At 43.3% G+C, this 22,086-nt stretch overlaps 1 protein-coding gene across 2 annotated transcripts in view; it reads left to right on the top strand.

Moving 5' to 3' along the window:
- The window catches only part of PCSK2 (proprotein convertase subtilisin/kexin type 2), a 218,266-nt gene that overhangs the window by 161,732 nt on the left and 34,448 nt on the right, over nucleotides 1-22,086 (top strand). For both annotated transcript variants that reach the window (XM_072943770.1, XM_072943769.1), the window contains 2 exons: nucleotides 14,491-14,579; nucleotides 21,404-21,579. In XM_072943770.1, coding sequence (XP_072799871.1) covers nucleotides 14,491-14,579; nucleotides 21,404-21,579 — 265 coding nt within the window. The remainder of the gene's footprint in view (nucleotides 1-14,490; nucleotides 14,580-21,403; nucleotides 21,580-22,086) is intronic.

Here is a 22,086-nt window from a genome sequence, read left to right as displayed (position 1 = left end):
GTAGCTGGTCGCTATGGAAATGTGGTTATCTAAGAATCTGTACACCTAGGTAGTTTAGAGACTAGAGGACAAAGACAACCTCATGCCCATGAACCTGTCCAAGTTGTCCACCGGCTTGCTGAGTGAATCCGCCTTATCCCCAATATGTCTGTGAATCCAGAGCCCTAAAATACCACTATAAGGCCTGGCTGTGGGATATAGAATTAAGATGTCGATTAAAACAACCATAGAACCAGTGGCCAGGAAAGGAGCCTAAAATGAAGAGAGAGAGAGAAAGAAGGTGGGGGGGGATCTCCAGGTCAAAAATAGCCTACAATCCAAAATTTCAAATTATCTGGGAAGTAAAAATACACCCCATAAAATGAAAAACTCAGGGTATGAATTTATACCAGGTGAAATTAATTTCATGGAGAGTCTTGAAAAAGACTTTAAAATAGGTTATGTTCAGTTTGCCCAGAGCAATCATTCATGGGTGACATCCATTTAAAAAGAAAAATTAATGATGTGAGGAACACAAGCAAAAATCAATACAAATATGAAAGAGAACCAGTTACAAGTTTTTTAAAATGTAGCCTCTAGATTAAAATCTCAATACATGGGATTAAAATCTAACCTGGATGCAGCTGAAGAGGTAATTACTGAATTGAAGAGAATACTGTCAGCAAACATTATTTTTTTACATTTTTTGTATTGAGTTATAGTCATTTTGAAATGTTGTGTCAATTTACAGTGTAGAGCACAATTTTTCAGTTATACATTAACATACATATACTCATTGTCACATTCTTTTTCACTGTGAGCTACCACAAGATCTTGTATATATTTCCCTGTGCTATACAGTATAACATTATTTATCTATTCTACATATGCCTGTCAGTATCTACAAATTTCAAACTCCCAGACTGTCCCTTCCCACCCCGTCCCCCTTGGCAACCACAAGTTTGTATCTATGTCTATGAGTCTGTTTCTGTTTTGTATTTATGTTCTTTTTTTTTTTTTTTAGATTCCACATATGAGTTACCTCATATGGTATTTTTCTTTCTCTTTCTGGCTTACTTCACTTAGAATGACATTCTCCAGGGACATCCGCATTGCTGCAAATGGTATTATGTTGTCATTTTATGGCTGTATAGTATTCCATTGTATAAATATACCACCACGTCTCTATCTAGCCATCTGTCAATGGACATTTATGTTGTTTCCATGTCTTGGCTATTGTAAATAGTGCTGCTATGAACAGTGGGGTGAAGGTGTCTTTTTGAAGTAGGATTCCTTCTGGATATATGCCCAGGAGCGGGATTCCTGGGTCATGTGGTAAATCTATTCCTAGTCTTTTGAGGAATCTCCATACTGTTTTCCACAGTGGCTGCATCAAACTGCATTTCCACCGGCAGTGTAGGAGGGTTTCCTTTTCTCCACAGCCTCTCCAGCATTTGTCATTTGTGGACTTTTTAATGATGGCCATTCTGTCTGGTGTGAGGTGATACCTCATTATAGTTTTGATTTGCATTTCTCTGATAATTAGTGATATGGAGCATTTTTTCTTGTGCCTATTGATCATTTGTATTTCTTCCTTGGAGAGTTGCTTGTTTAGGTCTTCTGCCCATTTTTCAATTGGTTTGTTTGTTTCTTTTTTACTAAGTCGTATGAACTGTTTATATATTCTGGACATTAAGCCTTTGTTGGTTTCATCTTTTGCAAAAATTTTCTCCCATTCCGTAGGTTGTCATTTTGTTTTGCTTATGTTTTCCTTTGCTGTGCAGAAGCTTCTAAGTTTAATTAGGTCCCATTTGTTTATTCTTGCTTTTATTTCTATTGCTTGGGTAGACTGCCCTAGGAGAACAGTTTTGAGATATGTGAGATAATGTTTTGCCTGTATTTTCTTCTAGGAGTTTTATTGTATCTTGTCTCATGTTTAAGTCTTTGATCAATTTTGAGTTTGTTTTTGTGTATGGTGTAAGGGAGTGTTCTCGCTTCACTGATTTACATGCTGCTGTCCAGTTTTCCCAGCACCATTTGCTGAAGACACTGTCTTTATTCCAGTGTATATTCTTGCCTCCTTTGTCAAAGATTAGTTGACCAAAAGTTTGTGGATTCATTTCTGGGCTCTCAATTCTGTTCCATTGGTCCATATTTCTGTTTTTGTACCAATACCATTCTGTCTTGATAACTGTAGCTCTGTAGTATTGTCTGAAGTCGGAGAGTTATTCCTCCAGCCTATTTCTTTTTCTTCAGTAATGCTTTGGCAATTCTAGGTCTTTTGTGGTTCCATATAAATTTTATTATGATTTGTTCTAGTTCTGTGAAATATGTCCTGGGTAATTTGATAGGGATTGCATTGAATCTGTAGATTGCCTTGGAAAGTATGATCATTTTAACAATATTGATTCTTCCGATCCAGGAGCATAGGATATCTTTCCATTTTTTTAAGTCTTCTTTAATTTCCTTAATCAGTGTTTTATAGTTTTCCATGTATAAGTCTTTCACCTCCCTTGGTTAGATTTATTCCTAGGTATTTTATTCCTTTGGGTGCTATTTTAAAGGGGATTGTTTCTTTACTTTCTTTTTCTGTTGATTCATCATTAGCATAAAGAAATGCAACTGATTTTTGAATGTTAACTTTGTAACCTGCTACCTTGCTGAATTGTTTGATTATTTCTAGTGGTTTTTGTGTGGAACTTTTAGGGTTTTCTATATATAGTATCATGTCATGTGCATATAGTGACAATTTTACTTCTTCTTTTCCAATTTGGATCCCTTTTATTTCTATCTCTTGCCCAATTGCTGTAGCTAGGACTTCCGAGACTATGTTGAATAGGAGTGGTGATAGCGGGTCATCTTGTCTTGTCCCAGATTTTAGTTGGAAGCTTTTGAGTTTTTCACCATTGAGTACTATGCTGGCTGTAGGTTTGTCATATATAGCTTTTATTATGTTGAGATATGATCCCTCTATACCCACTTTGGTGACAGTTTTTATCATAAATGGGTGTTGAATTTTATCAAAAGCTTTTTCTGCATCTATTGAGATGATCATGTGGTTTTTGTCCTTTCTCTTGTTGATGTGATGTATTTCATTGATTGATTTGCATATGTTGAACCACCCTTGTGTCCCTGGGATTAACCCCACTTTATCATGATGTATAATCTTTTTTATGTGCTGTTGGATTCTATGTGCTAATATTTTGGTAAGGATATTTGTATCTATGTTCATCAGTGATACTGGTCTGTAATTCTCTTTTTTGGCGGTGTCTTTGCCTAGTTTTAGTATCAAGGTGACGGTGGCTTCATAGAATGAGTTTGGGAGTATCCCCTCCTTTTCAGTCTTCTGGAAGAGTTTGAGAAGGACTGGTATGAGTTCTTCTTTGTATGTTTGGTAGAATTCCCCAGTGAAGCCATCTGGTCCTGGACTTTCATTTGTAGGGAGATTTTTTTATTGCTAATTCGATTTCATTTCTAGTGATGTTTTTGTTCAAGTGGTCAGTTTTTTCTTGATTCAGTCTTGGTAGATTGTATGTTTCCAGAAACTTGTCCATCTCCTCTAGGTTATCCATTTTGCTTCCATATAGTTGTTCATAATATTCTCATGTGATATTCTGTATTTCTATGTTATTTGTTGTAATTTCTGCATTTTCCTTTCTTATTTTGCTTATTTGTGCTCTTTTTTCTTCTTTGTGAGTTTGGCCAGAGGTTTGTCAAATTTATTTACTTTTTCAAAAAGTCATCTTTTGGTTTGGCTGATTTCTTCTATTTTTTTTTAATCTCTATTTTATTTATTTCCTCCCTGATCTTTATTATTTCCTTCCTTCTGCTGACTTTGAGGTTTTTTGCTCTCCTTTTTCTAATTCTTTTAGCTGGTAGGTTAGATTGTTTATTTGAGATTGTTCTTCTTTTTTGAGGAAGGCCTGTATCGCTATAAACTTCCCTCTTAGCACTGCCTTTACTGCATACCATAAATTATGTGTGGTCATGTTTTCATTTTCATTAGTCTCAAGGTGTTTTTTTATTTCAACTTTGATTTCATCATTGACCCATTGGTTTTTTGATGGCATATTGTTTAATCTCCATGCTTTCTTTTTTTTCTCCTTTGATTTTCTGTAGTTGACTTCTAGTTTCATGACAATGTGGTAAGTAAAGATGCTTGAGATAATTTCTATCTTCTTAAAATTGTTGAGGCTTCTTTTGTGCCCAAGTGCATGATCAATCCTAGAAAATGTTCCATGTGCACTTGAAAAGAATGTATATCCTATTTTTGGGGTGTGTAATGCTCTGAAAATATCCACCAAATCTAATTTTACTATTGTGTCATTTAGTTTCTCTGTTGTCTTATTTATTTTCTGTCTGGAAGATCTGTCTGGTGATGTTAACATGGTGTTAAAATCTCCTAAAATGATTGTATTCCCATCAATTTTCACCTTTATCTCTGTTAGTAATTGTTTTATGTACTTAGGTTCTCCTATATTGGGTGCATATATATTAATGAATGTAATATCTTCATCTTATATTACTCTTTTAATCATTATAAAATGTCCTTCTTTATCTTCCTTTATGGCCTTTGTTTTAAAGTCTATTTTGTCTGAAATCAGTATTGTTACACCTGCTTTTTTGGCTTTCCATTTGCATGGAATATCCTTTTCCACCTTTTCATTCTCAATCTGTATGTGTCCTTCTCCCTAAAGTGGGTCTCTTGTATGCAGCATATTGAAGGTTCTTGTTTTATTATCCAGTCTGCCACTCTATGTCTTTTGATTGGAGTTTATGGTCCACTAACATTTACAGTAATTAATGATAGATGTGTGTTTATTGACATTTTGAATTTATTTTTGCAGTTGATTTGGTATTTCCTCTTTGTTCCTTTCTTATTCCTTTAGTGGTTGTATTTTTCTTTGTATTATCTTGGAATTTATTTAGTTTTTGTGACTCACTTGTAAGTTTTTGGTTGTGGTTACCCTTTTTTGTAAGTCTATTAACCCATTACTATAACTATTTGTATTAAACAGTTAGTAATATAAGCTCAAACCCATCCTACTGAGAACAAAAAATTTTCAAAAGGAAAAAAAAACTATATTTTCTTGCTTCCCTCTCACACTCTTAATGATTTAGATGTCTTCTTTTACAATTTCATGTTTACTCTATTTGTAATTCATGGTAGCTATCACCTTTCCAGTTATGAGTTTCTCATTTTTGTAGCATCCTGCTTCTTTTCTATTTAGAGTAGAACTTTCAATATTTATTTTAGCATGGGTTTAGTATTGCTAAACTCTTCTAGTTTTTGCTTGTCTGTGACGTTCTTTATCTCTCCTATTCTAAAGGATAACTTTGCTGGATAAAGTATCCTAGGCTGCATCTTTTTTTCATTCAGGACTTTGAATATATCTTGCCACTCCCTTCTGGCATGTAGCATTTGTGTAGAGAAATCAGCTGAGAGCCTTATGGGGGTTCCCTTGTAACTCACTCTTCGTTTTTCTCTTGGTGCCTTTAGCATCATTTTTTCATGCTCGACTCTGGCCATCTTGACTATAATATGTCTTGGTGTGGGTCTGTTTGGGTTCTTCTTGTTTGGGACCCTCTGAACTTCCTGTGCTTGGATATCTGATTCCTTCTTTAGGTTTGGGAAGTTTTCAGTCATGATTTCTTCAAATACCTTTTCAATCCCCTTTGTTCTTTCTTCCCCTTCTAGAACCCTTATTATATGTAGATTAGTATGTCTTATATTATCCCATAGATCCCTTATATTGTTTTCATTAGTTTTTATTTGTTTTTCTCTCAGCTGTACTGATTGGGTGCTTTCTGTTGTCCTGTCTTCTAGGTCACTTATTTGTTCTTCTGCATTATCTAGCCTGTACAGCCTTTAGATCAGCTTTCATCTCAGCAAATGAATTTTCCAATTTTACTTGGCTTTTCTTTACAGCTTCAATTTCATTTTTGACATATTTTATATCTCTAAACACTGTTTCTTTTAGTTCCTTCAGTACTTTGATCACTCCTTTTTTGAAATCTTGATCTAGTAGGCCATCAATGTCTATTTCATCGATCATTCTTTCAGGGGATTTCTCTTGTTCTTTTAATTGGAAGTGGTTCCTCTTCTTCCTCATCTTGCTCATATCTCTCTGGCACTGTGGCTTATGGAGTATCAGTTACCTATTGTGGTTCTTAAGGAGTTTATTTATTTATCTATCTAAAGCCTATGCAGGAATAAAACTTCAAAAAAAAGAGAATTTTTAAGAAAGGGAGGGGAAAAAGGCTTAAAAACAGTGTATAATCAATAGCAGAACAAGTTGAAGCAGAATAACAATCAAGTTGAGATGTCTTTTAAAAACCTTTAAAAAAGGAGAAAAGAACAAAAAAAAATTTGAAACCTGTGTATATAATCAGTAACAGGCGATCAAAACCAAGAGAAATAAAAATGAAATGAGGTGGATTTTAAAAAATAATAATAATAAAAATATTTTAAAAGAAAAATTCAAAAAGGATTAAAACTGGAGATACATACAATTGTTTAAAAAGTAAAAATTAAAAAGGTAATAGAAAATAGAACAGATTAAAAAAAGATAAAACAAAAAGGGGACGATGTGTTCTCATGGAGACTGTGAACTCTTAATGATTTTATCGAGAGGTCTTTCTGTCTTCGCCTTGCTTCACGAACTCAGCTCACTGCTTCCAGAGGCCCTCCATTGGTGCCCTTGATCTGTGCTGCTCCTGGTGCCCCCTCCCAACACTACGGTCAGGTGCTGCGCTCTTACACGGTGGGCAGGCGGGTCACACCCCCTCTCAATGCTGTAGTCAGATGCTGCGTTCGCGCAAGGTAGGCAGGCAGGTTGCAACCCCTCTTAGCACTGTGGTCAGGTGTCATGGTCCTGCTAGGAAGGCAGGTGGCCACCTGCCCTCTCCCGGCACCAGTCACTGCCCTGCTCTGTGCAGCTGCCCACTCTGCCTCGGGTCAACACTTGGTAGCCAGTCTGGGGGAGACAGCAGAACAGCCCCACCCTGCTCTGTGCCAAAACTCAGCTCCTTGTTTGTCTTGATGGCACAAGTTCTCAGAGGTACCAGGGCAGAATGATCCTATCTGCCTCAGGGTGTAAACAAGTCTCCATCTGGCCTTTGAGGCTGCTAAGCCCTTAAGTACGGATTCAGGTTTTGACCCCACACCCGCCTGGGTGCTAAGCACCAGAGGATATGGCGGCTGTGGCTGAGCCCCGTCTCTCTTCTCCAGAAAACCTTCCGCGGGTTTTCAGAGATAGGAGACATGGCACCCTTCCCCCCAGGGCACATCAGCTGTGTTGTTTTATGAAGGGCCCAGGTTGTTTTGCCCTGTGTACCCACTCATCCATGGTGTGCAGTACCCTGCAGTCCCCGAGGGATGCCTCAGTACAGCTGTCCCAGTCCTTCACCCAGCTCAGGCAGCCTGTCCCATACCCCCACCTGCCGCTTTGCCTCTAGGGCTGGGGGTTGTGGAGATCCTCCATGCCCATTTAATTTAGTTCTGTCAGTCAAGGGCTGCTCCATACATATCTGAGCCTCAGAAGTTCCCCCTCCGTCCCGCTGACTTCTCCATTGGAGACGGGGAGACCCAGTGAACAAACGCTATTCCTCCTTTGCTGCTCCCTCCCCATGGGAACAGTCCCACACTGTTTTGCTTTTTCTTCTTTCTTTTTTTCTTTTCTCCTACCAGATTTGTGGTGTCTGTCTTTTGAAGGGAGCGATTTCCTGTCAGAGTTCAGCAGGTGCTCTGGTTGGCTGGGTGGGTCCATGGATGTGAGTTTTGGTATATTTGTGGGAGAGGGTGAGCTATGAGCATCCTTCTACTCTGCCATCTTGGCTTATCTGATCAGCAAACATTATTTTTAATGCTGAAACTTTGATAGCACTCTCTTTAATGCTGGGACAAAATAAAGATGCTGCCTGTCATCTCTTATTTGACACTATGCCATGCCTCATAGTCAATGAAATAAGTATAAATCTAAGAAAAGATAAATGAGAACATTAATGAGAAAATTATAAAACTTAGAAAAGACATAGAAGATGTCCTGAATGAATGGAGTGATATACTAAGTTCATGGATAGGAAAATGGAATAATATAAAGATGTCAGGTTAACCTACTGATTCAATGAAATTTCAATGAAAATCTCAATGGAAGTTTTCTATGAAACTAGACAAAATGACCCTAAAGTTGATATGGAAAAGCAAAGGGCCAAGTATACAATAGGAAAACAAGGAAGGAAAAGGAAGAGGAGAATGAATATGAAAAAAAAAAGAGAAGAGAAGGAGCATTAACAACAGCAAGGTGGAGCCATCAAAACACAATAAAACTGTAGTAATTTTGAGAGCAAGGTTAGCATAGGGAGAGAAAAAAGATCACAGAAACAGAATAGAGATCCCAGAAACACACCCTTAGATATAGAGAGAGGCTTAATATATGACCAAGATGGCAATAAAAACAATAAGGAAATGATGGTGTGATGATAGTCAATAAATGATGTTAGCTGTTTGTAGGGGGAAATAGGCATCCACCTTGCATACTGAGCATAAATAAATTCCAGGGGAATTAAAACCCAAATGGATAGAAACCTTTGAGAATCAAAGTGTAAGAGAACATATTAATTATCCTGGAATAGAGGTGGATTTTTTTTTAAAAACAAGACACTGGCCAGCAGCAGATATGTGCAATAAGTATTATGAAAAAAAAATTAGTATCCACAATATAGAAAGAACAGCCGCAAACCAATGAAAAACAACTGACAAGAAAATAAAAGTTTATGCACAGATGATTAAGAGAAAACATGAGCTAATCCACATATGAGAAGATGTTCAATCTTCCTAGTAATGAGGAAGATGCAAAATAAAACAATGAGATACCATTTCACAGCAGTTGGGTTAGCAAAAATGGTAACATTTGATGATCCTAGATGTTGGCAAGGATGTCAAGCAACAGGAGCTCTCCCACTCTGCTGGAGGTAGTATGCGTATTCCATGCAGCCTGTTTTCACCCAGACAGGCAAAACCCAGAGAAACTGCTGCACGTGTGCAAGGAAATAATGCACAAAAACATTTCTTTTCAAATTATTTGTAATAGCAAGCAAATTACAAGCAACCTAAGCGCCTATCACTAGGAGTATGAATAAGTAAATTGCGGCATGTTTGTAAATGAAATACAGCAGAGCACTGAAAATGAATGCACCAGAATTTGTGAATAAGTCTCAGAAATTTGAGTTTAAAAGGCAAATTTTAAATAGCTCATATGCTATGAAACATTTGTACAGAGTTTGAAAATATGCAAACAGTGGTCTCCATGAGTATGCATATCTGACTGTAAGGTAATCACATAAAAGCATGCACAGGCATTTCAATCATCAGACTTAGTATATTGGTCACCTCTGAGGAACCAAAGAGGGGAGTGTGCTCAGGGAGGGCCTCGATTGTATCTATAAAGATTTATTTCTTTAAAAAAAGACCTATGCCAGTGTAAAACACATGGGTGTGCCCTTGTAGTTGCAGACACCTTTGGTCACGAGGATATCCTACATACCCTGACTGGTCATGCACAGAACTACATGCTTGGCTTTGCTCAGGAAGGTGGGGATTGGGCTGGAGACCATAACGTTACTGCATACTTGCTCTGCTTTTTAATGTGCTTTTGTGACCAAAGTCTCCGTGACAAATAAGTAAATGTTCTTTATTCTCCCTGTCCTGTTCCCTCAAGGGTTCATTTTCCTCAAGGCATATGCTTTAGAATTGAAAGCCATAAGGAGTATAATAGGATGAAAGTGGGTATGTGATCAAAAGAGATTTCATTTACCTTCCCAGGTAAATGGGAGTTGTCTTTAAAAAACACAATAGAAATGCTCAGCATACACCAGGTCTTGCTGAATAGTACACTCCCTTCCCTAACTGTCCTTTGAATCAACTTCCCATTTTCTCTACACACTGTCACTGCCTTAGTTTTCATCCTTCTCACCACAGCAATGGCTTTCTCTTCTTTTCTCTATTTCTTTTTTTAATTAAAGTATAGTCAGTTACAATGTGTCAATTTCTAGTGTACAGCACAATGTCCCAGTCATACATATACATACATAAATTTGTTTTCATATTCTTTTTCCTTAAATCCTATAGCAAGATATTGAATATAGTTCCTTGTGCTATACAGAAGAAATTTGTTTTTTATCTATTTTTATATATAGTGGCTAACATTTGCAAATCTCAAACTCCCAAATTCATCCCTTCCCACCTCCTTTCCCAGATAGCCATGAAATTGTTTACTATGTCTGGAAATCTGCTTCTGCTTTGTAGATGAGGTTATTAGTGGCCTCTTTTTTCTTTTTTTTTAGATCCACATGAGTGATATCATATGGTATTTTCTTTCTCTTTCTGGCTTACTTCGCTTAGAATGATGATCTCCAGGTCCATCCATGTAGCTCAAATGGCATTAATTTATTCTTTTTATGGCTGAGTAGTATTCCATTGTATAAATATACCACAGTTTCTTTATCCAGTCATCTGCTGATGGACATTTAGGTTGTCTCCATGTCTTGGATATTGTAAATAGTGTTGCTATAAACATTGGGGAGCATGTGTCTTTATGAATTAGAGTTCCCTCCGGATATATGTCCAGGAGTGGGATTGCTGGATCATGTGATAACTCTACTTTTAGTTTTTTAAGGAACCTCCATACTGTCCTCCATAGTGGCTGCAGCAAACTGCATTCCCACCAGCAGTGTAGGAGGGTTCCCTTTTCTCCACACCCTCCCCAGCATTTATTGTTTGTGGACTTTTGAATGATGGTCATTCTGACTGGTGTGAGGTGATACCTTGTTGTAGTTTTGATTTGCACTTCTCTGATAATTAGTGATACTGCGCATGGCTTTCTCTTCTTGGTCTCCCTGTAAACCAACCACCATCTAGTTAATTAAGTGTGATAATGGTATTATTGTTATTTAGGATATTATCATTTTTAAAGATACATACTAAACAATTTCAGGAAAAAAATAACATTTATATTTTTCTTTAAATTCAGTCACCAAAAAAAAGATGAACAAACATGGCAAAATATTGATTGTCTGTGTATCCATAAGGCTATTCATTTGATTAACTAAAGAATAAAAATGACCAAATGTCTTCTATTAATAGAGATCTGACTGAGTAACCTATAGTAGATCCCACCCAATAAAAACAGTCTGACGTATGGAAAACATTCAACTCTGACAGACGTGGGTGGTGGCCGTCGGAGGCCTGTTGTGTTACTCACTGAATCGGTCTGTACTTCTGGATTAGGGCTGTTCTGGCCACATGACACCCCAACTCCTGTCACTTGCCTCCAATGACCTTTGTTAGAAGGAGGCCAAACAAGCAGCCAACACTCGTCCCTCATCCCCTACAGCTCTTTCTGCTTCTGACGGAAGTGGCCCATGTTTTATTCCAGAGACAAGAGGGAGCTCCTGAATGTTCTTGAGGAAGCCAAGGGACCAGATGAAAATGGACTTGGAAAGATCTTCCTGACATTCAGGGGAGCGAGCACTTTCACCCGAGATGATCAGGAAAACAGGACGGGAGGGGAGGCATGCGAGGCCGTGGCAACAGAGCTGACAGGGGCCCAGGGGTGTGAGAGGGCCTGGTGTCACGGACAGCTACAGGGAGCCTCCACTCGCTTACAGTTAACTCGTGTCGCTGAATTTCATGATGAAGTGTTTCTTCCCACACGTTCCTCAGAAGAGCCCACGACATTCATCGCCCCTCTTCAAGGCCAAAATTAAGGCTATGAAAGCACTCAGTGTCTCTAATTTGCTCAAGCCAGTTCACACACCTCAGGCCCCCCGACTTTAGTGAGCAGTTTGGGGCAGGAGGGTAGTGGGCTGGTCTATAACCAAGCATCGGTCTCGGGCCCAGCGTCTCTGAGACTCAACCTTGACATCTGTGAAATGGAGCAGCACCGACGCACCCCCTCCTGAGGGGAGGAAAGGGGTGAGGCAGGAGACGCTCTGGGGCCTCACCCGGGGAGGAGCAGCTGCCCCATAAACGGCAGGTGGCCGAGCAGGGCTCCCGCTGCCCCAGCACGTCTGTGGCCCCAGATGTTGGTCAGAACAGTGACTGCTCCAGGCAAGGCCTGACTGCACATTTCAGGCCTTGGAAAGGAGAGACTGACAGGCTGATGATTAAATAATAAGGAAATTAATGCTCAGTCAAATTAGCCTTGGCATTGATTTTTGAAACTTGTATTCAAATATTTATTTGTTCAGCACAACCCAAACAGCAAGCAGACCAGCCAAATTTAATCAGGATCCATTCAAGTTCTGTTTTTAAAATATATAAGTGCATATAATATGAAGTATATACAGGTACTTTTACTATAGTTTTATTTTACATATTTAAATATGTAACATAGATTATATATAATGTATAAGTGTACATACCTATAAATACATGAATCAATCATTATAAATATATATAATTTATTTTATATATTTTGCATATAAAATATACAAATACAACTTGTTTTATATATACAAGTAGATATAAGTACAACTATATACTTAAATATGTACATTTAATATGTACACAGGAATCATTATAAAGTGTGTGTGTGTGTATATATATATATATATATTTCACTTTACACATATACATATGTGTGGACTTCCATGGTGTTTTTCAGAACTATACTTATCATTTTCTTCAGCACTAGGAATAAGACAGGGGCTATGAAAGCCACGTCCATGATAGTTTCTCCCAACAAGTTAAACCCTAACTAAGCACCTTCTACAAAAGTCCCGGCTGAGGTTCCCTGAAGTCTTACAGACAAGCAGACGGGGTGGACCCAGTCAGCACGTGGGGTTTCCACAGAGCTCCCACCGCAGGGCCGACCTCTGCAGTAACTATGAGGTCTCCCTGGATGCAACGTGCAGGTTTCTTCCTTGTTCCAAAGGGAATTTGGAGCCCGGGAGATACGCGGCCTCTGAAGAGGCAGGATTTACTTTTGCTCCTACGGAGAAGAAAATACATGTGAATATTTTGTTCAGTCCCCGGATGCGATTTTTTTCTAAGGGTGGGTGTTTCCCCCGAAGAATGTCACAAGCAATACTCTCTGGTCAGCACTGCGGAAACCAGGACTTGCCGGGCTCCCCAGCCAATCGGCCTCTTCCCCACAAACCCTGAATGTGCCCGCCGTGGTGTAAAGAGTGAGCGGGAAGCCAGCCCTGACCCCCGCCGTCCTCACCACAGGCCACGATGGCGTGAGACCAGCCGACCCGGTAACCCTTCAGTTGTTCCTTGGACCGTTAAGATGAACTTTCAGGGTTGCGGCTGGTAGTGTCCAGTGATGTGTGCCTTGGACTCCTCCACATCTTGAAGGCTGTTTGGGTCAAAACACGGCATTCTGATTGACTTAGGGTTCACGCTTGGTTCAGTTCCCCATTGCTGTTTAACGACCGGTCCCAAAACTTTGGCTTAAAAAAGAACAAACATTTTCTAGCTCGGAATCCTGTCATGTAAGCAGGGACACATGTTTCTCTCCACGTGCTGCTGACGGGATGATCTGCCCGGGTCTGGAGGAGGAAGACCTCCAGGGGCCTCACCTGGGGTGTTGGAGCAATGGGGGTCGCTGGGCTGCTCTCTCCATATGGCTCCATCCGTGGGCACCTGCGCCAGCAGACGGAAGGCATCTTTTCACTGCATCCCATGGTCCAGGCACTCCACCAGGCCAGCCCAACTCAAGGGGAGGGGCAGCACACACGGTGGGGAGAACTGTTTGGATTCCTTTGGTGTAACAGAGAAGAGAGCAAAAGGGAGAAAGTTAATGAAATGATGTGTCTATTGCAGAGAACGTTCTAGAACGTGAGACTTGAGAAGGCGTTGCTCAGAACTGTTAAGGCCAACAACCTTCAGAAAGATTCTCTAACGGATGCCCAGGGTTCTTAATCTGGTCAGCCGCAGGCTTCTGTAGACGCCCTGAAACAGTGCCAGGTGTTGCCTGTGTGGGCTTTTATGTCCCTGCAGGGAGGTGGGGGAACGGTAACCTTCAATCCAACCCCAAAGGAAGCTATAATCCAAAAAAAGGTAAATAGCCATTACCCTGTAACTGACAGGCAGCATCACCTGACGGTGGACAGAAGCAGCCTTGAAAATAACCACCAGCCCACAGTTCAAAAAAAAAAAAAATCGCAGCTATTCATCGAGCATCAACCCTAGATTGTTTCCTTTTCACAGAAAGCCTGTAACTGTCTTCTGCAGGAAGACACTTCAAATTTTAAAGATCACCTTTCAAGACTGAAAATGTTCTGAGAAGCCTCTTTCCAGTAGAAAGAAGCCAAGGGCAGGCAGGGCAGCTGGGAGGTGCGCGGGGAGGGAAGACAATACACAGATGGAAAATCCAGGGGCCAGGGCTGGCTCTGGGCTAACGGAACCATCGGAAAGAATCAAATTGCTTCAACAGACAGAATTTAAGGCACCTTCTCCAGAGTCGTTTGACCCTGTGTCTAACTTGGCTTTATTTCTCTCCGCAGCCACGGGACCCGATGCGCCGGGGAAGTGTCTGCTGCCGCCAACAACAACATCTGTGGGGTTGGAGTGGCTTACAGCTCCAAGGTGGCAGGTAAGCTGTCCCTGCCAAAGGGCCAGAGAAGGCATCACACTTGGGTCCCCAGCCTGGCCGGAGCCGGGCAAAAATTCCCAGCAGAGCAGGCGAGCCAAGACTGGTAGATTTAGCATGAATGAAAAAAAAATTTTTTTAATTTAACCTATATAGCAATATCAATAAAATTTAAAATTGTTTAAGGTGCACGGATCATGAGCACAGAGAACAATGAAGTCTTACCAGTGGTTTCACCCATGTAACCATCACGAAACCACACCCCGAAGCCTTCCACCCCAGTCACTGCCCATACACACTGCCCCTACACACTGCCCCCGATTTCTGGCAGCAAATATTGGTTACCCGCAGGTTCTAAACTTTATATAGCTGAAATTGTGCTGTCTGGACTCTTTTTGTATCTGTATCCACAACATTTTCAAATAAAGACAGTAGAATCTAAGGAGGTAAACACAAATTATTGTAAACGTACTGAGATCTCTTCAAAATGTTTCTGGGTTTTGTCTTTGGGGTTTTGTTTGGTTTTGTTTCTGCATAATGCATCTCATCTTTAAAGAAGTCTATCCTGCCTAGAATGTTTGTATTAAATTCCATGGGAAGGAATTTAACAAGTCCCTCTTTATGGGGCCTTTAGAAGTGAGAGTGACAGGTCACCAGAAATTTGGAAAACAATATCACCAACCACCCTCCAAAAAAAGAGGGAGAATGAGAGAGAAAGAATAAGGGAGAGAGGTTCATAGACTTTCAACAAGATGCCGGAGGATGGAGTGGCTCCTGGCTCATTCCAAGTTTTGCATCAAATTTGGTTCTTAATTTATTCAGGCTGAGTCACCCGACCTTGTTATTCTTTTTTTTCACAGTGGTCTTGATATTTTTTTTCCTGGTGATTTAATGGAACCATAAACATACTCTGTGCTGATGCTTGCATTTTCAAGGACCTAAATCAAGCAAGAGCAACCTATGCCACCCCACCATTAAGCTCTTTCGACACTGTTTGCTAAGAGGCTCCCCTGAGCTGGGTGCTGGATTTCACAGAACAGCACCTCTGGGGCGTTCTGAAATGCAGCCAGGGAGGATTTGCCCCTCGGCTTTCAGCTCACTGTACTCTGCGTGCCTCCAAAACGCTGGCACTCAAATGTCAGAAAGCACTATGAACTCAGGGGAAAGGACATCACCTAGATAACATTTTACAAGCCAGGCTCACACGGTGGGTGCTATGGGAGGAGGTGGGTTCCCTATTCACAGCACAGACTGGAGGCAACTGAAAACTTCAAGCCTGGATTTCTCGTTCACAATGATGGTCTTCAAAAGAGTTTTGAAGTTGTTACATGCCCAGAGTAACTTTTTGAACAAGGGAGTCTTAGAACTACTGCCTGCAAAAATGAAGACGGGATTAGCTCACAGCATTCAGGGGTCCACTGGGTTCCTCTTCGCCCTCTGCTTCTTCTATCTTTTTCTCTCTTATCACGTGCACCTTGAAAACATCTGAGTTGCTCATCAAGTGTACCGAATTCTCCTGCTCTCTTGGTTTGAACTCCCTAAAAGCAAAGCTGAGGCAGGGATTTGGGTGCAAGGCATTTCTTTGGGAAGTGACTCCTGGAAGCCAGAGTGAGGGAAAGAGAAAGGAAGATGGTGAAGTGAGGGGCCAGCAAAGGGTGTGGAGATGAGCTGGTGGCTCCCACGGACAGCTGGGGCTCTGAGGGACTATGGGGACACCCTTCAGAATTGCCCCCCAAGGTGAGGAGGCTGGGGAGTTGACCCACCAACTCCCATCTTTCATTGAGGTGTGGGGTCTCCTGGGCCACAAGCAACTGGCCTGTCCAGCTTGACGTTCACAAGGGCTGAGCACAACCCCCAAGACAGAGAACACACCCCAGACAAAGACCCTGAGATGGGACCAGTGGGTCCAGGCAGAGTGTGACAGCCTCTGACTCACCCCTGACCCCAAAGGCGAGTGACGCAGCCTGCCCTCAGAGACACGACTTGACCCGTGTTTGTGAACCCCGAGAGCTCCCAGGTCTCACACAGTGCTCTGAGGATCCAGAAACTGAGCCCAGAGCCGGTGGGAGGCATGCCCAGCCTCACCAAGATTCCCGTCCCTTAACCCCAGCTTTGCTGCCCTGTAACCCACACACGGTCCTAAGTGCTCAAGGGCGGGGGAGCTCCAGCCCCATCCTGTGCCCACCAGAAGCATAAGAAATTCTTCACGAGGAAGCCCTGGAGAGTTACTCAAGAATCGCAACAACAGCAGAATTTGATCTTACAGATTTCAGGGGAACATTTTGTTCGTTTTGGCTGGCAATTCCCAAAGTTGGCTGGTTTTCATTCTTCTGAATAAGCCATACCCGGCAAAGAAGCCGGCCTCCTGAGCGAGGGAGGACTAGAGCGCCACCTGGTGGCCAAATGAGATTATTGCGTTCCCCGGCCGTCAGTGCCAAGGTGTTCAGTCACAGGTCAGGAGTCGCCGGGGGCAATGTCCCAAGTCCCTCCAGAGTCCCAGGTCTCTCTTCACTGTCTTCAAAAAGGGGCTAAAGTTGAGGTGCTGTCAGGTCTCAGTCCATAAAAAGAAAAGAAAGTGGAGATGAGATTCGAAAACAAGTCCTCTGAATGGAAACAAGGAGAAAATCACTGAGCGTCGCTGCGTCTGCCCGTCAGCCTGTTGGCTTCTCTTCCGCTCATAACTTGGCTTGTTTTTCCATGGAGATTCCTGTCCTTTCTTGTTAATTTGCATGTATTCTCAGATACTAGTCCCTGATCAGTGTTAGTCAGCGTAAGTACCTTCTCCAACACTTTCACACGAGGCCCTCAGCCCACCTGCATTCATTCCATCTTCACATGTTGCGCTAGCTGGAAACCCAGTTTTATTTTTCTCCACATAGTAAGCCAGTGTTCCCAGTACCATCTAGTCAAGAGTCTGTCCTGTCCCTCTGACTCTTGGTGCCACTCTCACTATGTATTAAGTTCCCATATGTAAATGGTGAGTCTCTGTGTAAATCTAATCTAGACGAAACTTCCTTGCCAGCATAAGTCAGGAAGGGTAGCTCTTCTCCTTTTACCACTGGGCCTTTGAACGTGCTCTGCCCTCTGCCCAGAATGCCTCCCCCTACACTCAACTTGGCCACCTCCTCTGCATCCTTCAGCAGTCAGGGCCCCCGTGGCATCCTCCAGCATCACCACCCAGGCCAGTCCCTCATCTGCACTTGATAAAGCATGCTGAGTCTTTCCTGCCCCGTGCCGACTACCGTTAGCTATTGTATGTTCTTGTGCATGGTTATCTGATCAATATCTCACTCCCCTGGCAGACAACAGTCTCCATAAAGACAGGAGCCAAGTCTGTTTGCTCTCAGCCCTGCACCTACGGCAGGGTCTGGCACACAGTGGATGCCCAGACCTTGTCTGCTGAGTGACAAGAAGCAAGGAAGGAATAAAGAGGAAGGGTCAGTGGATAAACCCATGATGAGCAGTAGAGATTAGCCATTGCAGAAAAGAATTGGTAGTTGAATGGAGTTGAGGGATTCAGGGCATAAGGACTCAAAGCTGATGGAATTTCCACCAGGACGCAGAAGTATCTCCTCTTCCACCAGCACCATCTCCCCTTTGTACTTTATCCCAATCAAATTCATTCCAAGAAGACCTGGGCGTTCTCATCACCCCCTTCCATCCCCAGCAAGACACCGTGGGAATGTCCACCAGCAGGAGCTGCCCCAGGGCCCAGCCATGAAGACAGGGAGGGGATCCCTTTGCATGAACACCCGAGGCTGCTCCAGGCCTACGAGCACCACACTATTGACTGTTATCAATGCACCCTGACATTTCTTGACCAGCAATGAATTGCTCCCACATAGTTGCCAATAAAACTCACAATAGTTCAATGAATTTAAGTAGATTTTATCTGACTTTTAAATAAAGCAATAAAAAAAATCTCCTGTTAGCACAATGATTAACATGTTTTCAGATCCTTAAGACCTAGACCAGCGTGAATTTGCTCCTCAGCCTGTCAAGGAATATTCGTGAGCACAGAAGGTGGCCACTGGGACACTGGGGTGTGGGGGCAGATGGAGCGTTTCCTGGTGTCTCGTACAAGCTCACCTTTTGTAACAGCAGGAAAGGCAGAGGACTTAGCTTAAATCCCTGGGCAGGGCACCCCCAGAGCCCAGGGAGCCCCCAACTCTAAAAGGGTCACGAATTCAGTGCTCAGGCCGGGGAAGGCAGGCAATAGAAATGCCTGGTGTGCGCTCTTCCCTCGCCATCAAATCGCATTAGCCAATGGAGCGTTTTGCAAAAGCGAAGTCACTGAGTTCTGGCTCCCTGGGCTTCCCTCTCTCCCTCTGCCTCGCACTCTCACTCTCTTGCCTGCATCTGCTCGCTCTCTCTCTCTCTCTCTCTGTCTGTCTCTCCCTCTCTCTCTCTTCCCTGTAGCTCTTAGAGCATCCAGGGACAGAGAAGAGTCTCTCGCTAAAAACCCTTGGGTCACCCTGAGTCTCGGTCTTGGCTGCGCATGGTACAATTGCTTGCAAAAATTAATACTGTATCACATTCGATTAATGCATGCCTCATTCCTCCTGAGCTTAACGAGACTGAAAGAGTCGGGCGCCTGGCCCCTGAATATCAATCAGAGTCTTGCTCCCAGTCTATAGTCACCCCTGCCTCCCCTGATGCTAAAACAGTCAGAAGATTAATTCACACCAGCTCCGATGCTCTGGGCAGCACAGAGGGAGCCAGGGAAGGGATGAAGAGGGAAGCAGGCAGAGGGACAAGGGCTGCAGGGGAGAGAGCAAAGGGCGCAGCTGGAAGCACCACGTGCCAGCTGCAGAACAAAGTCCAGCGTCACCATTGTTTGGCACCTGGGACAGTCCGGGCTCGCTCTGGCCGGAGTTGAACTTCTCTCACTTTCTGGTTGAGGCAGGCTGTTCGGTGCTGGTCGTCCGGGCACTGGATGCATTCAAGACCACCCGAGTTTTCTCCTTGCAGGCGAGTGAGTACCAGCCTCTCTGTGATGTTTCTCCGCCCACAAGTGGACACAGTTTGCAAGAACAAGAAGAAGCTGTGTTATCTTGTTTATCTGTAAGCTGTTGGCCACCTTTGTTGAATAGATTCTTTTCAATACAAAAAATACAGGTGGGCCAAAAGCAAAACATAGAGTTTTAGATTTCTTATCCTTTATAAAATGAACCATACAATTTAGCTTCCAGAAAGTTCGACCCAAAGACTATGCTTATTCTGCAAGGTGTTCCAGGAGAAAGGATACTAACTAACAATTAGATGCTTGTTGGCAAAAACAGTGACCTGGCTTATGCGCAGAGGATGGAAAGTCTGGATCTAACTTCAGTTAAGAAGAAAATCAGCTAAATAAGTTAATAATACCATGCACTTATTTATCAAATATTTATCACGCTTAAGATAAATTCCGAGTGCTATGCGGATGCCCAAGGACACAGAAATACACAAAATAGGCACGTGCTCAGCACACAAAGACCTTGCTGCCTGGTGCTGAATGAAACACACGAATGAACAATTGTAATGGAAGGCTGACAGTCAGTGCTAACTGAGGACCCAGAGAGCTGGACCTGCAAAGAATTCCAGAGAAATGCCTTCCTAACAAATAGGTTGGTCAGGAGGAGGGTAGGCCCTGGGGGAAATTGCAATGCAAGCACAGGGGATGGGCTATGAGACACTGAGGAGGAAAGAGAACCTTAAGAGAAAAGACAATTTCATGTCAATTTTGCAAGCCCTGCGAGAAGCTCATCTTCCTTCTTTATAGCGACGTGCCTACTACATTAGAGGGTGGTGCTCATGTAAGAGTGTCCTTTGACCACTGGGACCAAGTAAAAAGTGTCAGAAGCCAGGCTTTGATTACATCCACCCTAGTCTTTTGTTTCAAAATTCCCATGGAAGGAAAGACAGGTCAGCTTCACAGACACTAAGAGCTCGTTGCCACGAAACAGTGTGTCAAGCAGAGAACAATCCTGGCCCCAAACAGTGATGTTTCGAGGGCAGTGATGGAGGGACAATGCCCTTCCCATTGGCTGCTGCTGAATTAACCCTGGAAAGGCTCTTTATCAACAGCCAGAGGGTGATGTGAACTGTGGGTGCCCACAGGAAGGGGCAGAGTGCCCCCTCTTCCTGGGTCCCTGTATACACCATCACACAGAGAAAAGGGCTCTGCTCCTTGTCAAGTTCCCAGCAAGAAGTCACTCCTACGAGGCACCACAGAGCAGAACAAACTTTACAAAGGTAACATAGGAGAGAAAGAAGAGGGAGGTATCCTGCACCCCATTACTAATATATTTTAGAATTACCCCCTCAACATTTCTGTCCTCCCCACAAAGCTCCTTCTCAGCTACGATGCGAGAGTCCCTCTTTCCTGCCCCTCCCTCTGCCCCTGCTGTCTGCTCTCTGCACTCTGGAATTTCACCTCAAATATCTAGTATCAATCACCTCCCTGACCTGTCAAGCACTGAAGCTTTATTTCTCCTCTGAATCTTGGCCCCAGTCAACCTCCCAGTACCTGGAGGCCAAGCTTCCACTTAGAAAGCTTATCAAGGAACATCTCCCTATTAGTAATTCTAATAACCTTTCCTAGGGGAATAAAATTTTCTTCCAATAATCACACAAGGAAAGGTGTGGGTGGTCTGTGCATCCTTCCTGATCCTCTGAAGTTGTAACCTACACAGCATGAGGCTAGACTCAGGATGGCCCTGCGAATCCCGGGCTCCGAGATGGCAGACCCTCCAACCACAACCAGGACCAGAGCCCCCTTCCCCACCTCGTCTCCTGTGAACTTGGGACCCACACCCAGTGCTTTCCCTGCCCTGGGATGCCCACAGGTATCAGGATGTTGGACCAGCCTTTTATGACGGACATCATCGAGGCCTCCTCCATCAGCCACATGCCTCAGCTGATCGACATCTACAGCGCCAGCTGGGGCCCTACCGACAATGGGAAGACGGTGGATGGGCCCCGGGAGCTCACGCTTCAGGCGATGGCTGACGGCGTGAACAAGGTAAGGTCATACCTGCCGCCACCAGGCCCCAGGGGCAGCGCCAGGGGTGGGAGGCATCCAGAGAGGAGGTGACCAGTGGAGCGAGGGGCAGGGCAGGGACGGAGGTGGGGCTGTTACCCTATGCGTTAGCTCAGGTCCTGCGAGAAATGGACCCCCAAAACAGGGTTCCCAATGCAGACTTACTGAGGGGGGCACCTGTGAAGGATATAGGGGAGGGGTCTTTGAGGGGTGCAGTGAGGCAGGGGCCCTTCAGAAGGCGATGTGGTCCTGCGAAGGAGGGGAGAAAGGAGGGTCCCACAGGGGGTCTGCACGAGCACCCCCACCCCGCGCAGGCGTGGCTAGGAGCGGCCCCAGCAGTGGGATCTCCGAACTGGGTGGATTCAGGGCGCAGCAGTGGAAGCTGTAAGTTCAGGTGCTCCCAGGGCAGGAGTCTAAGCCACGCATGCTCGTGGCTGCCCATCCCTGAGATTAGCCAGGAATGGACAGCGCCAAGGAGACGGAACCAAG

The sequence above is a fragment of the Vicugna pacos genome, chromosome 19 (genome assembly GCF_048564905.1).
Source record: "Vicugna pacos chromosome 19, VicPac4, whole genome shotgun sequence".
NCBI classification, from domain to species: Eukaryota; Metazoa; Chordata; class Mammalia; order Artiodactyla; family Camelidae; genus Vicugna; species Vicugna pacos.
Note: the sequence above shows the minus strand (reverse complement) of the source record. Positions and strands in the feature narration are given on the sequence as shown.